Source organism: Osmerus eperlanus, chromosome 19 (genome assembly GCF_963692335.1).
Source record: "Osmerus eperlanus chromosome 19, fOsmEpe2.1, whole genome shotgun sequence".
Classification (NCBI taxonomy): Eukaryota; Metazoa; Chordata; class Actinopteri; order Osmeriformes; family Osmeridae; genus Osmerus; species Osmerus eperlanus.
This window is the reverse complement of record NC_085036.1, coordinates 8,253,829-8,271,245: the sequence shown is the minus strand read 5'-3', so window position 1 is coordinate 8,271,245 and position 17,417 is coordinate 8,253,829. Positions and strand designations below refer to the sequence as shown.

Here is a 17,417-nt window from a genome sequence, read left to right as displayed (position 1 = left end):
GGATTAGGGTTGGAGTTTGCTTTCTGCAAATCCCAGACACACGAGGTGGTTCATATATAAAATGGAGTATCAAGAGCTTTGATTCTGTGCAGCCATCATAGTCACACTCTTTTGAATCTCACTGCAAATGTCTGAGATTTACACATGGGATAACCCAAACTTTTAGTGAGCTAAACCAAATCCAAAACTGAATCTTATGTCTATGATTCAGAGAGAGCTAACCCTTTCCACAACCACAATAATTGCTATAAGGACTTTTCAGCTCAGATGAAGTGGCCAAGAGTGCCGTGGCCACACAAATCAGTTGTATTCTCTCCAGTCGACAGTAGGTGGCAGCAGAAACAAAGGGTTCGATTGATAGTCAATAGGTACTTTTCTTCTCCCTGGATCCATCCAGATGCTTCTTTCCATTTGCCATTGTTGGATTGTGCATGTAATGATACATGCACAGTCTCCCATTGAGGTAGCACTGAAGAGGGAGGTGATTTTGATGTGATGTCTTTCAGATAGTATCATGGCCATACCCATAGTGTGAGTAGTCCCACAACCCTTACCTTTTCTTAGTGCCTGGGGGCAGAGATGGCTTATTCTTGCGACATAAAAAGAACCCAGGCATTCCTCACATGGTTGACTTTGTGGCACCTGTGTTTTCAGATCAAAGCTAGTCTCTTCTCTCCTTTCTCGCTCTCTGTACCTTTCTCGGTGGATATCCACTACTGTTTTTTTTTTTAGACAATGTGTAACTAAGACTGCTGAATGGTGAACATTTCTTGGCCTGTTTTACAGAGAGTGACATGTGAGTCAATATACATGCATGCGTTGGGCCAAAAAGAGACGCTTTGTATGTATGTTAAAATAATGAATCAAAAGTCTCTGGAGAATTTCCCCACAACAAGAAATCACAAGAATAGATAAAAAAGGGGCTTTTTGCTTTTGACACATGTTGAAAGAGAGAGATAGAAAGAGAGAGAGAGAGAACACATTTACACATTTGCAAATACTATAAAGGGGATTTCCATTTAAGCTTTGTTGTTAAGGATTGAAAGAGGAAAATGTTAGACATTAAACATTGTGGGCTTCTTTATTTAAACAGAAACAATGAAGATGGTTCCAAATAATGGCATTTCCCAGCCTCAAGTCACTCTTCATCGCTTTATCAAACTACAATCAACTTCAATTTATATATATATAATTATATAACTAATGTCATTTTTTTTTTTATATACTTGGAGGAATGCAGAATAATCAAGCCAAGATTTTGAGTCGGTGCAGGACAGGTTGTGCCAGGTGATTACAAGGGTGTGTCTTGGCATTCTGACATTGGCACCTGGCACAGGCGGTTAGGACTGGAGCACTCTGCCTTGCTGGCAGTTTGTGAACGTGGCCTCAGACACTTGTACTCAACCATACAAAATGGCCATACGTGATGTGTCCAATTATATGGGTTTACTCACAAAGTGTTTAAGCAAGTTGCCTTTATAATCTCCAAAAGTAGTGTATTTTGTTTATTTTCTATAGTTAGTCAATATTCAACCTAGGATTGTCTAAAAGAGTAACCAAAATTCAGCTTAGAGACTATGCATTGACATTTTGAAAACAATAGCAAGAAAGAAAGTGCCTGTGAATGAACACTAACTATGCTATAGAATATCCTCTATATATATATCCTATATATGGCATTCCATATTGTACGTATGTGAATTCAATATTAACTACTTTCTGTTCAAACACATCACAATATGCTGTTGCATGAGAGCTTTTCAAAACATGCAGAATTCAAATCTGTGTTCTCAGAATTTAAAATCCAGTAATATAGAATGCTGGTACCAACCACTTAGGTAGACCCGTTACCGAAGACAAATCAAATGAACAAGGATGTTCCATTATTTTCAACTTCTCTACTGACATGCGTGATGACGACCAACATATTGTTCTCTATTCATGCTTTCAACCACAAACTTCATCTTTTTCAGGGAAATAGGTGGTTGTGACATACTTATTGACTTTTGAGATGAGGAAGTGACCAAGTGTTAAGGTACAGCCTGTGTCCATGCTCCAGTTGTTTTCAGTGGCTCTAATAGCCCTCAAAGAGGCCAGCTCCTGTAGTCCACAGAGACAATCAACCATGACCAACCACCTCAAGACACCCACTTATCTATAACTTATTGCAACGGCCAGACCAGTTGGGGGAGCTAACCTGATCCCAAGAACCATTTGAATCACGCATACAAAAAATGTCAGTTTCAATCCAAAAAGCCTCGAGTTAGTGAGCGAGCGCTGAGTGAGAGCGAGAGTGAGTGGGCAGACTGACCCGCTGTACCAAGACATAGACAGCGATCTGTCTATGGCTGACAGGAGTGCTGACAGGGAGAGGGGACCCCTGGCGAGAGGAGCATGTGTGACTCAGTCCCTCGTTAAACCAGAGACACGAGCATCAGGCCGCCAGACGTTCCCACTCCCAGGAAGAAGACGCATGCAGACATCGAGCTGCACGAGGAGCTACATCAGCAAGAAGAACGGTGGAGAGAGAGAGAGAGAGAGATAAAGGAGAGAAAGAGAGAGAAAGATGGAGAGAAAGAGAGGGAGGGAAAGAGGGAGAGAAAGGGAGGGAGGGAAAGAGGGAGAGAAAGGGAGGGAGGGAAAGAGGGAGCGATTGAGGGAGGACAAAAGCAGTCTCATCATTTGCATACTAGTGGGCTGGCCTGTTTGGACAAGCAGGATTTGAATGTTGGTTTTCATGCTAAGCCCTGGAGGAGAATCTCCTGTCATGGGCAGGGCGTGGCAGCCAGGGGATCCGCCTTTGCCCATAACACATGTATTCTGACCCATATAATAATTGGTTCCCTTTTACAGACTGATGCTTTCGTGTGTGTTTTTGGTTTTATTTTCTTGCTGTGCACATCATTTATTGAATCAGTTCTGTTTTAGAGTCTATTTGAGTCTGACACAATAGAATAAGACAGTAATGCTAGCTACACCAACCATGTACCTCTGTAAAAAGAACCATGCAATATGTAACTGCACTTATCCATAATCCATCAGCTGCTTGTAAATTCGTTCAACTGCCTTTAAACGCCACGTGAGACGGTATGATGCAAATGTTGAGGTAGAGAATCCGTAATAGGATATCCATTTCAATGTGAAACATTAGATGTGAAATGTGAGAGATGGAGTCAGAGCTCTCTGTCGGTCCCTAAGGCTGACATGTGAGTATGACCAAGGGGCCTTCCGTGTTGCATGGCAACACAACGTCCTTATAACACGAACAAACAATACCACAAACCTTTTTTTTAATTTTTTTTTTTTTACTTTATTTTGAGTAGAAGCATTTTTTAAACAAAGCATATGCACATACAATGAAAGGAAAAAAACTCAGTCCAGACATTAGATACACAGACACTCATTCTCTCTCACACAGACATAAACAATCTCTTTGCACATACACATTCGGAGACATAGGCCAAAAAGGGGGCTCCCTTATGGAGCAGGATGTTCTGAAACCCTCCCTTCCTTACCACCAAAAAAATAAAACGACTAGAGCCAGCAGGACCATTCCAATGTTATCCAAGGATTTTGCTTTTATAACCAGGAAAACCATCCCACTAGCATTAGTAATTTCTCAAAAGGTAAGTCATCTTGGCTCAGCATGTTTTAAGACCACAGAACGACCATCTGTTGGTCAAACTATGATTTCAGCTTTGTACAACTATAAATATGACCCATAAGCAAAAACAAACAACTCACCAATGAAATGCAACCTAAGACAAAAAAGATGCCATTGAGCAATAGAGGAAAGAGATCTGTGAAAGAAAAGAGGGAAGTGTGAAACTGAAGCGGAAACGAGCACAGAACAGTGTGTCCCATACCGATGACTGGGTGTCACAATGGAAGGTGTTGCAATAAGGTGTGAGCCTTCTGGATAATCTGAAAATTCAAGGGAAGGAAAGAGGGAAGGAGGGGAGCGGGTGGAGGCATAGACACACACACACACACACACACAAACCGGCCCATTTAAGAGGCAGGTAATCCTGGTGAGAAAAGTACAGTTGGACAAACATTCATCGAATAAGTCTGTATTTACACATTCAAAACATAAATAATCACACTATAACAATTGACTAATGATATGTTACAGACAGTGGGGTAGAGGAAGTTACACTGGACTACAAAACGTCCACATCAACGGATGCTCAAACAATGACAACAACAGAAGAACAGAACAGGATGCTGGTCAGATGAAAGAGCTCGAAATGTCAGACAGCCTACAGACTGTTGTCGCCATGCAATGTAACAGCCAACACCAGTCTGATAAGCTATCTGACGGGCCGAGAGAGTGACGATCATGCCTGGGACACACACACGCACGCACACAAACACACACCATGTGGAGAAAAAAATAAAATCCTGCCTTTACTTACCCTGAAAGAAAGAAAGAAAGAAAGAAAGAGAGAGAGAGAGAGAGAGAGAGAGGATTTGAAAGGCTTGACTGGATCTGAGGCAGACCATAGAGCTCAGTGCGCTCAACAGTGCCCCTCTGTTTTGAATCTACTCGAGTGATTCGTCTCCTGGCTTCGTCACTGGGGCAGTGCATTGAGTTCATCAGAGAGTTCACTTGAGGTAACGGCACAGAAGCTTTTCACTGTGTTCTTTTTTCCCTCCCTGCTCCAAGCCCAAACTCCGGCACTCATATACCAGGGCAACGGCACAGGAAAAAAAAAAGAAAAAATCACAAGCAATTACGACAAAGAGGAATCTTGGAACCCGGGCCAGCTGACGTTATCCAATGAGAAAAGGACACAAATAAGGAAAAGACATGTTGATGACATAACATCATTTGGATGTCTGTATTTCTTGCGCACCTCCGAACATGAGCCCACTCGTCTGTTCTAGCTTTACAGGGCATCGGAGACACGATGAGTGTGTAAAGTGTACAAACCACACAAACAGAGTAGACAAAGGAGTCCCTCACCACGAGGCTCCTAGTAGCACAACTGTCCCCAAGATCGACAGGCTTCGTTTCAGCTCAGATCCCACCGAACGAAACTACACTTACTGGAAGTCCCTGACACTCAATGAGTGGAGTTCTATGTGAGATATAAGAGTGGGCAACAAATGGGGGCAAGATATTAGAGTGGGCAACCACACACACACACGTACACACACACACACTCCTAGATCTGATTTTGCATCTGGCTGAATGGCCCCAGGCAGACTCATATGCTCTCAAACTGGGAGCAGAACAATAAGTCCAGACAAAGGGTTGAGCAGAATGATTCATGGTTGATTTATAAACACTCATCCCTAGTTGCTCTGTACAGAATACAAATGGCATCAACGACAGGAGGCACAAATGTAATCTTAAAACTGGAATATATTCTTCAGCTAAATAAATTAATGAAAATGGAAAATTGGCAGTAAACTAAAAACAAGTATATACAAGATTCGCAGTCTATCTTATCTGTATTGCCATTATTGCTCAACAGTTGAGTTAATTACCATAAGTCTAATTTTTTTAATAATTCAAATACAATTAAGTGAGATGGGTTTACAGTATACTCAGAAAATAATTCAATTAGCTCGAGTAAACAGATCTAAACCAAACACAATCAAGTAAATCAGGCACCTCTACAATAAAAACCACTAAGTTCCAGTGCAGCATAAGGCCTCGCCATGGAGAATCATTGCCGACAGACAGTACATCCATACACACTCACACAAAAAGTTGAAGCTGCCCTATGCCTGAAATAGTTATACTATCCACAACAAGCACACGATCAAGCACCTACCTTGGAGAGGACAATAAACCTCTGAAAAAAGGCCAAGACCCTAAAAGCTAGAAATCTCAACAACAACAAAAACAGCCACTAACAAGCCAATGAAAGAAGTCCAAATTCAAAAGTAAACGCAATAATCGTCAGTACCACTACAGAAACCAAAAAAAACCCTGTTATTTCATTATGGGTTCGATTTAAAGAAGCCGTAAATCTCCGGATGATGTCAGAATTCTGTCTGAAAGAAGCAAGGTTTTGGACCAGAGAACCCCCAAAGTGCTCCAAAAAGGAATATCAGGGAGGTCTTCATTGGGTCTTGCCCTCTGAGAACTTCTGCTGCTGTAACCTCTTGGCATAGCTCTGGGCCATGGAGTTGACGATGGAGCAGACAAAGAAACATACCATGACGATCACCACCTTTTCGAAAAGCCAGGAGAGCCAGTTCTCTTCCTGTGAGGAACCACAAAAGAACAGAGAAGTTGGGTCAGTCAGGTGGCGACCTGCTCCACTCGCTGCTCTCCGTGATGATCCGAGAGGCTAAAGCACGGGAGATGGGTTTCCTCTGCCATGTGCCGGACAGATAGAGAGGCTAATAAAACGCTGCTGTTCTGTGGCCCCCACCATCCTCCCTACTCGCCCTCACTGACCCCGGCTGGCAGCCTCCCTCCACACTGTTAAATTGCCTCGTTTCTCTCCTGAAACTGCAGGAGGCTCAAGTTACAAGAAAAAAGGAACATTGTTCTAGAAACAGCCTTAATCTCTCGTTGTGCAACTAAAAGTCTCTGCTTCTATTTCTCTCTCTCTCTCTCTAGCCAAAGTAATACAGGAGCGAGTAAAAAAAAAAAATATATATAAAAATAAGGGGGGGGGACGTTTTTCAATGAATCACTAGTGGTCGAAAGAGAGAGAGAACGATGGGGAGAAACAGAGAAAAAGAGAGAGAGAGAAAGAAAGCGAGCGAGGGAGAGAGGAGGAAGGGAGAGAAAAAAAAGCTTTCAAAGAGATAGGGCTCCAGCTACAACTGGTTCTTTTTGTTCTAGAAGAAGGTTTTGATGGATTGTCACTAGCGAGAGAGTCCCCCGCCCCAGCCCCCGCCCCCTCTCCCCTAGCCTCCAGTCAGCGCCGGGTTCAGGCGGGGCACAGTGTGACACGGGGGAGTGACCACTCACACATTTACACACACACTCCCAATCGCTGAGACTGAGCATGACTCAGCATGCCCCGTCCTACAGTACAATTGAGCTACGCTGCTAAGCTAGTAAAGCCAGACCCCACACTGGCCTCCCTCTCTCTATCGCTCTCTCTCTCTCTCTCTCTCTCTCCCTCTCTCTCTCTGCCCGCCCAACCTGCATCGCGCACAGCTAGCCCCCTGTCACTCTAATGGAGCCCCGGATCGAGCCCCGAGGAACTACAGTACAATTACACACATCGCAACGGCAGGAGAAAGACCCCCGCTGTGTGGACACAACTGCTATTACTAGGAGTCAACAGAGGAACAGAGGTTGAAAAACAGCCTGAATGAAAAGCAAACGAGACTAGAGATTAGAGTCTAAAAAAAAAAAAAATCAGAGAGAGAGAGCGAGCTTGAAAGAGAGAGATAAGAGAGAACTAAAGATAAACTAAGCTAAAGGGCGTCTGAAGGGAGAGGGAGGGGAAACGAGCGGCTAGTTACATTCTTTCTTAGCGCTGACACATGAGCGACTAGAGGTTCCGAGAGGCCCTGTACTTACCGCCGGGGTCCCCTCTCCAGCGCCACGGTGCATTTTCGACCTCTGGGCCTCCAAATAGTCTCTGAAGGGCCTCTGGATGGAGGCCCCCAGCACTGGCACAGCACTGCCTCAGCCAACCCAGATAGAGAGAAATGGAGGGAGGATGGGAGGGAGAGAGGGAAGGAGAGGGGGGGGGAGAGACAAAGCACGTCACTTCATTGTAACTCACCAACCCAAGGGCAGCAACAAAGGGAGGCATGCTGTCCTGGCTCCTGTACAGGGTTGGCTCTCTCCCCACAATGCCGTGTGAGAGAGACACGGAGAGAGCCTGCGATCTCATCTCCACAGATAGGAATTCAGAACAGACCAAATAAAAAACACAGAGGAAAAAAAGGACAGGATGTACTGAGAGCTACATATCCTAAGTTTCAGTAAAAAAAATAAAAAAAAAATGAAAATGAAAAAAAAAGAAAGAAAAAAAAGAGGAGAAGGAAGAAAAAAGTTGGCTTGTCCTCGGAGTCCACACACGCATTACACTCTCCCCGCTCTCTCTCACACACACATCCGTGAACCCGCTCAACTCCCCTGCAGTGCTCCTCTAACGCTGCAGAGAGGAGAAATGAATGACTTCTCAGAACTCTCACATTTATCACCGGCGGTTCCTGTAAGAACTGGTTTCAGCCAATTAATGAGGATGTGAGTCGTGGGGCTGTGTCATCACTGGCTGAGAGCAAAGGGAAGGCCCTGCCCTCTAAGCCCATAGGAGGAGAGTGCTCCTGTAAGACAGCCCATATTAGGAAACCCTTTACAAGATTCAGCCACCAACTACAAGCACCCCCCCCCCCCCCAACTCACACACAAAGGAGAAAAAAAATAAGAGTGAGAATGTGCCGGAGTACCGAGTTGCCCATCCCTAGTCAGGAGTTAGTGATTAATCACTAAACAAATACATACTAAAGACCTCCACTTTTATATTTTTGTGGCAATACACAGTCAATGAGATCCATCCGTGTACTGTAAATGGCAGGTTAGCATGTTCAAAGACACACTTCAAAGCTCCTAATGCATGTTTGAACAGGCAGGGCAATGTCATACTCATTTAAAGCTGACTTTATGGGTCGGACAACTTTCTCTTCCATACAACCTTTTGCCACACTTCCCACACACTGATAAAGCCTACACACACCTTCCCTTTCATTGTGTGAGATGAGTGTGTGGTAAATGAATGAGTTTGCAAACTGGTCAGCCGTCTTTAATCATGACTTTAACACAAAAGTAACAGACATCCTCAACATAATTTGGCAGAAAATGGAGGGAAAGCCAAAAGGGGAAAAAGAGACAAAACTCCACAATAGAGAAAGCACAAAAGAATTCAAGAGATATGTCTAAGACTAACCAACAGAAATGAGAGGGAATGTCATTTCCTCCCCCACCCAACACCCATTCTTTTATTTACCATACCTAACCCTTCAAATGCTAATTTCAACCATAGTCCTTATTCTTAGATGAGTAAAACCCATTCTTGGTACCTAAAGTCAAAGATACTCATTTAACAGATTGAAGCACTTGAACTCGAACAAAGACTGAAACCCATGGTTGAAGAAATGGCGGGCTCGATTCATGCCTTCTTCGATGAGCAATACTGAGTCATAAGCCTGAGCGACTCAACCAACAAAGAGGGAGAAACTCAAACCCAACCGTCACAGAGGTTTTTAATGCTACAGGAGTGTCACACTAATTTCAAATATTGTTTTGGCTTCCTTTAACTGTATGCAGAAGAACGCTTTTTGAACATGGTGGACTTTGAAATTTCTTCTATAAATGTGTTCCTTAATATACCTGTACTGTAAGTAGCCTCCTTCAAACCTGTGTTTTTATCCTCTGTGTGGGAGTTTATACGGTGCATGTGTCTTTATTTAAGAGGAATGTTACAAGCTGCAGTACCTGTGTATACTTTGCCGTGAAAAAATTGATTGTGTGGATTCTGATCAAATATTATGATTTGGACATGTACACATTTTCTGTGGTGAGAAAAATGTGATACTATGATGAATTTGTTGTTTCAATTAATTCAATGTCAGTTAAACAATAAAACTAGTATCCTCTGACACCGCATCCCTAGTTTCACTCTTGAATAAAATAAAAAGGAGAAACTGGCAGCGGCTACATTTTATTAAAACCAATTAAATTGTTATAAACAATTACTTCCTGTTATTCTGTCACCAGACATTGAACCAATCTACCACTAAGCCTAAAATTAATTGTTGTGTATGCAAGTTGAAATTATACAATGCAGGCTCACGGTTCAATAAATCATAATCTTAGAATAATATACAAACATTATAATATAATATAAATTATTCAAGTAATTAATATTTAATATAAAATTTGCTCAAATAATGAAATATTTATAAAACCATGAAATCATGGTCTCAAAAGTCTTGGAAGAGGGCCTCCACATGGGTACATCCGTTGAACTGAATTCTATTGACTGAAACATTCCACTGGCAAATGTAAAGTTTCAAGTTTAAATTGTTCTTGCTTTCAATTTACGGCAAGGTTGTATGCAACAACAAATAATGAGCACACAACAACGGATAAAAGGATAAATGCAGTATTCCTTGTTGCAAATACAACTGTGAACGTATTATAAATAAAATTAATATATCTACTAAAGGCTCAGGATTGAGCTCATTGTGAATAAGCATGGGAAAAGTGCTCAAGCTAATTGAATCCCTTCAATATAATACCATAGCATTTCCACCTAAATTGAAATCAGGTAGAAATATGTTATATTGTTATGCCAAAGTCAAAGCATACCATGTATTTTATTCAAATAATGGAAACAATAAGAGACCAAATATGCTTAAAAGAATTCTGAATCTATTTTAGTTTTTGTAAATCATATTGTTTTTTAACAGCACTGCAAGCTCCAAGTTTTCTCAAATTCTAATCATTTTCGATCACGCTTCTATCCACATATATTTCTATATTTCTTGGTGGGGAGTATATAAGTGAGTCCTGTATAAGTGAGAAGTACATTTGAATTCAGATGCCCTCTATTTGGATTCACGCTGATAGAAAAAAACGTTCCAAATGATGGATCAGTTTGATGTGAAATAACATTATATTACAATACTTCAAGTAAAGACAAAGGTAAAGAAAGAATAAATAATTATTTAAATTTGTTTCTGATGTCTGAAGTCTGAAATTAACTCGTACATGTCCATTAATTGTCCTCATCTAAAAAATAATCCGACCCATTAGAAACCTAGAAAGCTTTGTCCCCAAAAAGACAAGTGTCAGGCTATCAATCGCGTTATGGATAGCAGACCAGTCCAAATGAATCCTATTTTAAATAGCCAAGTTATCAAACTGTTATTTTAAATAACAGTGTTATCCAACGAAGCTATCACACCTAAGTGAATTTAAAGTTCACAATGAAAGCAAATAAAACGACATCACTGACAAGGTGAACTATATGGACATAAGGGTATCGGTGCTGGGAGTGCTACTATCTGTTAACTAAGGTATGAAACAACTCAGGTGGAGGGGTGGGGAGGGAGCAAATAACAAGTAGACCTTTGCTTTCTTTTTCTTTTTAACATGGAGGCTGTATTCCTAATCCTTGGCGGTACAGATACTCTTCATAGGGTGTATCATACGAGGTCACCTGGGTGACTGGTGACAGAGGACGGATTTGTATTTAGGATGTGAGGCGTCTGAATTCTCCTCAGTCCATGAGATCATTTTCTCTATCTGTTGTCAGGAACTCCTAGCTGACTCAGATCAACTGGAGGGTGAGGCATCATCGTCAAGACACACACACACACACGCAGATGTACACACGTACACACACACAGATTCTGAGAATGACCGCCACACGTCTACAAATACCTGCTCCCACAGTCCACAGACCCAACTGCTAACCTCCATGTTGACAGCATGCATCCACTAACTTCACAACAAAAACAACAACATCACAGGAAGCATCAGAAGGGCAGAGGAGCCCTGGAAGTCTACAGACTAATAGAGGTTAGGCTGTGATAGGTAGACTGAACGGAGACTGAACGGAGACTGCTGGCCTGCTTCACAGTGAACCAAGACACCGGTGTTTTCAAAGTACCGAACAGTTCCAAAAGTCGAATCCCCACCCCTCAGTTAACATACACGATATAGCAAAAATATAACAATAAAATCTCCACAAGCGCCATCCAGTAATAGATATCTATACTGATATTGTCGAGAAGTGGATGTGCATTTGGAGTTGTGCAGGATGCTGAAGTGCCATAAACTCTATTTTTATGAGGCTGTCGGTTGTTGTCCAAATCAAAACCAGAAAGTGAAATCCCTGATGAAGAACACCTGAGTGAAATGTTCAGGTGCCGAGTGGCATTCTTTACAGCAAGCCTTTCAAGGGGATTTTCGCCACTTCCTGCGAGAACTACATCCTTCTTTCCGACTAGAAGACATGAAAGAGTTCATGTGTGACTGCCATCAACGGCCGGATTTTTTTAATGAGCTATCATTTCCTGCTGCCGTTAGAAAAGACTATTCAGATTTTTCAGAGCTGTAGATTTGCTTGAGAACAAATTCCACAGGCCATGAGTCAGAGACAACCTTTGACCTTAGGCCCCTTCTGAAGCTGCCCGCCAGAACACAGCCTGCCACCTCAGGAGGGAAAAGCAAGACACACTCACACGCACACACACAAACAGACACACACAAACAGAGACATGCATAGACACGACTCAGATACACACACACACACACACACAAAAAGAACAGACACGCCAAAAAAACACGCTCACGTGCTCACATGTCCATATAGCTGCATGTCCGAACTACACAAACACACACACTCACAAAAGATAAATGAGCACATTACGGTCGACATACACACACAACCTACAGGACATAGTTTAGAAAGCTCACACAATACCTAGGTCATCTTTGAGTGAGTCACATTCAACTGGTCAAAAGTATCACAAGAACAAGTTGAAAGTATCTCTAGTTTGGCAACACAATACCAACTCCACAACAGACATGATTGTTTTAGTGGGACAGCTGCAGTTATTTATCTTGACACACTGAAATCCTGACCTCTAGGCTACAGTGACCCTAGCCCTAAGCCTCGCATCCACAAAGTGCATTCAGGCACAGTTCCACCACTTCTTCAAAAGAAACTACAAATTGAAAATGCGGAATATTCTCCTTCATTTCCCAGACAGCGATCCTCCAGAGAGGTGTGCGTGTGCCTGCGCGTGCGCGCGTGTCAGCGTGTCGCCCTGGTTCCATTCTCCCCTCCGTCAGCCAGAGGGATGGGGCTCTTTCCCGATGACCTCACCACCAAGGCATGGAGACTGCTCCTGGACGGAGATCCCCCAACCAGGGTGTTTATCACATCCTCGCTTCTCAGCCATCTGTGGCAGCCCACTCACACACACACACACACTCCCTATCTCATAGCCTCCTTCACACCCTCCATCCTACACAAACACACACACACACACATTCACAAAGTCCACTAACACTACAAAGAGAAGGAACAGCCCCCAGAGATGAAGTCATTTCTTTTTGGCAAATGACTTATCAGCAGTGACTGCCAATCAAACACACACACACACACAAATACCCACTATGGGTGCCCAATACGTTGCCGGGAAAGCAAGGGCACCAATTACAGAAGGAAGTTATTCCTGTCACCTCCCAGGCAGGCCCATAAAACAGCCTCTGATGCGGCCCAGCAGACTGTGGAGGTGTGTGGCTGTGGAGCGCTGGGTGAGTTAGCCTGGCCAGGGGGTTATTGACTCACACCAGGGACTGGGCCAGTCAGACAGGACCATACGACAGACAGTGCAGACACGGACGGGGGGGAGGGAATGTGTGCGTCTGTGGAGAAGGTTGGCTCTGTCGCACTGCTCCAGTCGGAGAGTAACATCTACGACATCGATGTGACCGTGTTTGACTCATACAGTGGACCTGTAAATTTACACAGTGCCGTACGTGTGGCTTATATGTTAACCTTGACTGGTTGCTCTGGCAACCACATAGGTTACCAAGACGCTATTAAAAACCACAAGCAGTGAGTCGATCTTCCGTAACGAAAACAATGTGCTCTACTACAGTATATAGGTTGTACCTACACAAGTGTCAGAGAACGATTGAATTACAAATTAAAGACGCAAAATATAGAAAAATGTTATTTTTTATACAGTTAGTAGAAAACAAGAGATAAATAAGCACATCCTTATCTTCAGTTTGTTCTTTTTCTGAATAGACACATTTTACACTAGATTAGGGATGTGTGTTTGATTGTGTGTGTGTGTGTGTGTGTGGGGGGGGGGGGGGTAGAACATCCATGCAGCCGTGCTGTGACTCAGGTCTGGACCAGGACCACACTTGGATGACGACTCAGCCTCCAAGGACAACTGCTGAACCAAGCACAGAATCACACAACACAGCAGACCACAGGAGACGGGCCCAAATCACCACAAAACAACAGCCAATGAATGTGTCGTTAGATCCCAGCCTAATCAGATATCTGTCCACAATGAATCCATGGTGCCCCATCAACAGCCCACAGTCATTGTGTAGTCTGGTGAGCTAATAACCAAATGAGTAATTTCCCCGAAGTGAACGGTTCAGTCCGGTGCTTGTTCAGGCCTGATTTGATGACCGGCCCAGGTCTCAATAGGGGAGGACAGGAGGGGGCAACAGGAGACGAAAAACAAATGAATCAGCAACGCAGGGAGCGAGAAAGGTGGGTGTGAGGATCCCGCTGAACCCGAGGGCTCGGAACACGACACCGGAGATGGTGTCATCGATTTGACAAGGCGGCCCCTCCCCACCCTCGTCCAACCCCCATCTCTCCTGACAGACTCCCTCGTCCGAGCCACAGCCACACACACACACACAAACACACAACTCCTCACTGCCCCTCCTAGCGTTAATGACCTCACAGACGTATCGCCTTGACCGCTTAATAACTAAGTTAACAGGTCATATTATTCTAAAGGCTGAGATAAGGCGAACTTGGAATGGGGGGGAGGGGATAAAGCCTTCCAGATTGGTCCGATTTCTCAACTCTCACGGCCAGAGGCCGAGGTAATCATAGAGAGGAGATGAGGAAAAAAGGCCCCCCCTGCTGCGCCGGGCATTAAACTTAACGACGCCGTATAAAAGCCGTCACCCTCAATCTGGGGCTGCAGCCCTCACTCCCTCCCTCCCTCCCTCCTGAACCCCCCACCCCCACCCCTCCAGTCCGATCCTGTCTTTCTAAATGAGGCATCTGACTGGGACTTCCCCCGGAGCGGACCAGACCAGAGAGAGCTGGGGCGGCGGTCAGCCACCAAGACCTGATCAATGCCACCTTTGTGAGGGGGGCCTCAGGTGACCGTCTGTCCGTCTGCACGCCGCGGCCCTCCCAACACTCCCTGCAGTGACTAACCTGGAGGGGGAGTGCCTCCTGTGGTCACCGACGAGCAGCCACCCAGCCCTGGAAGGGCCCGAGACCGCTCCCTTCCTGCCGATGGCGTTGGTGGCAAGAATTTACTCACATTTCTCACAAGTGCTATTTATACTGGCAGCGAGGTGCCCGTCGTGGAGGCTTTTAACCCTGGAATGAGCAGACAGGAGATAGAGTAAATAAAGGGCTGACTGCCTGGTTTGATTTGACTTGGGTCAGGGCGCTCGGACGTCACGGAGCATTCAGCCGGTCACCGTGGCTTCGTTGGGACTCGCACCTCGCCATCCTTCTTGGCAAAGTAGACCCCCACATTATCACACGTTCCTGCAGAAGGAAACCCTCCGTTCGTCTCTGCCTTCATGCATCGGTTACCGATTCGCACACAACCCATTTGCAGATCTCGCCTCGCCTTCCTAATCCATTCTTCTCGTTCTTTCCCGCTCTCACTTTCTGGCCTCTCCCATCTACCCCGAGGTCCGGGGCCGGTCTGGTGTTAGACCCGGAACAGGAAAGGCCATTGTGCTGCTAATCTGCTCCTGACTGGAAGACGGACTCAGGTGGAAACGGACGCTTTGTCATGGAGAGCGAGGTCCTCCCTCCACTGTGCATCTCAATGGCTCTCCCCTCTCCCCTCCCACCCCCACCAGCCCCCCTCCACTGACACGCGGCGTGAAGGATGACTGGAGCCCCGCATGACAATGCGGCGCGTGTTAACTGTTACTAACCGGGGCCATTTCAGATGCTTCAATCAAGAGGATGGATTGCTGATCGATTATTAACCGGGGGAATATATGACGCACGCAGGCAGGCAGGCACACACGCAGGCAGACAGGCACGAACGCACACTTTAGAGTCTCGACCCCCCCTAAAGCTCTTAAGTCTTGACCCTCCTGCCACAGCAGGGGAAACACTGACACAGTCCAGACATGCTGTCGTCCTGCAGACGCTGAATCAGCACTTAAAACTGTACCACCCATCCTCCTCACCATCATAATCATCATCATCAGACACCCTTTCATTCCCAAATAGCACCAGATCGGCGGTTGAGATATCTATCTGGCAGGCTTAACCAGTCCTCCAGCTCAGCCTAAACAAAGGCGCTAGCGCCAGATCAAAGAGCTGAAATAAATATCTCATCACTGGCTGTCTAACATTCGCCAAGCATGATTACCACAGGAAAGCTGTGTGTTCCAGTAAAAAGGGGCACGGCGGCTGAGTTTTTACGTCCAGATCCTGAGTGACTGGGCTGTGGCGGAGATAAGGGAGAAGCAGCTGGAGGGGGGAGGAGGGGGGGGAGACAGGTTATCTGACTAACTCCGGCAGATCCATGGAAGTCTGGGGACCATGACTTGTGCTGCACTGGGGCCTGCAGGAGATCACAGAGGAGGATCATAACAAGCTCCCTCCAGTGTGAGGCTTGTGGGCCGCTTGGCAACACCGACACAAGAACAGGAGGATGAAAGCTGTGTGTGATTGCTCACAGGCTCCATCAAAGCCTTGTTAAAGATGATAGGCGGAAGTTCTTATTCATTATAACAATGACTCGAGACACATCACTCTTGTAAGGGGGCCAGATCGAAATGGCCATAAAATCAAACTTTAATCTACTTCTTTATCAAAAACATCACGTCTTTTTTCTAGAAGCCTCGAGATGCAGTCACTCAGAGGGTTATGGGGATTGCAGATGCAGATACCGTTGCCGATGGAAGACAGCCTGACGTGAAAAGGTTACATTTTCACAAATATTTATTTGCGATGTTTAAAATTCCACACAGCTCATTAAAAGTATTCCCATCAGTCTCCCCAAGCTTTATTTCTCTCTTCCAGTTCATGAAAAGCTAATTCTGAAAGTAGTATTCAACTTTTTAAGATGCAGGATATACACCAGTTGGACTGAAAGGTCTCTCATACATTTACATGTCAAAAGGGGGTTTTACCATTCATAACAGGTCTTTCTGAGCAGTGTGCCAGCGGTTTCTCCCTCAACAGCACCCCATTGTTGAGATGTTCATTGATGGATTAGAATCAAAAAGGGAACATCCTCATTCATAACTGTAGTGTTGTCTGTACCAAGTCACACAAGGTCACTGTATCACACGGAAGACTTTTACTCCAAATGATAACTGTAACGTAAATCGTTGTGCTGGTGAAAATAAGCTTTCGATTAGTGAGTTGGTGATTGTTCTGAAGTGAAATACTAGTAGGCACATGGTCCTCTGCGTGGGGCAATTCCTAGACAATGGTTAACTTTCAAACAACAACTGCGAAGGGTAGTGCCATCTCATGCCACGTGAGAGTGAAATCACCACAAGGAAGTCCAAAAGTCACAATGACACAACATGGCCTTTCATGCTGTTCTTACACAGGTAATTAAAAATGCCTTTTGAAAAGGTACAATTCAAAACGGAAATCGTTTCAATTGTGGATACGAAACCATATTCGGTCATATATATTACATATTTACTTGTG

At 44.5% G+C, this 17,417-nt stretch overlaps 1 protein-coding gene across 6 annotated transcripts in view; it reads right to left on the bottom strand.

Moving 5' to 3' along the window:
• Positions 1 to 5,260: 5,260 nt before the first annotated feature.
• Positions 5,261 to 17,417, bottom strand: part of LOC134039384 (vacuole membrane protein 1-like) — a 43,096-nt gene continuing 30,939 nt past the window's right edge. For all 6 annotated transcript variants that reach the window (XM_062485215.1, XM_062485216.1, XM_062485217.1 and 3 more), the window contains 2 exons: positions 7,502 to 7,604; positions 5,261 to 6,221 (listed from right to left, as the gene is read on the bottom strand). In XM_062485215.1, the coding sequence (XP_062341199.1) occupies positions 6,078 to 6,221; positions 7,502 to 7,604 (247 nt within the window). In that variant the 3' untranslated portion in view covers positions 5,261 to 6,077. The remainder of the gene's footprint in view (positions 6,222 to 7,501; positions 7,605 to 17,417) is intronic.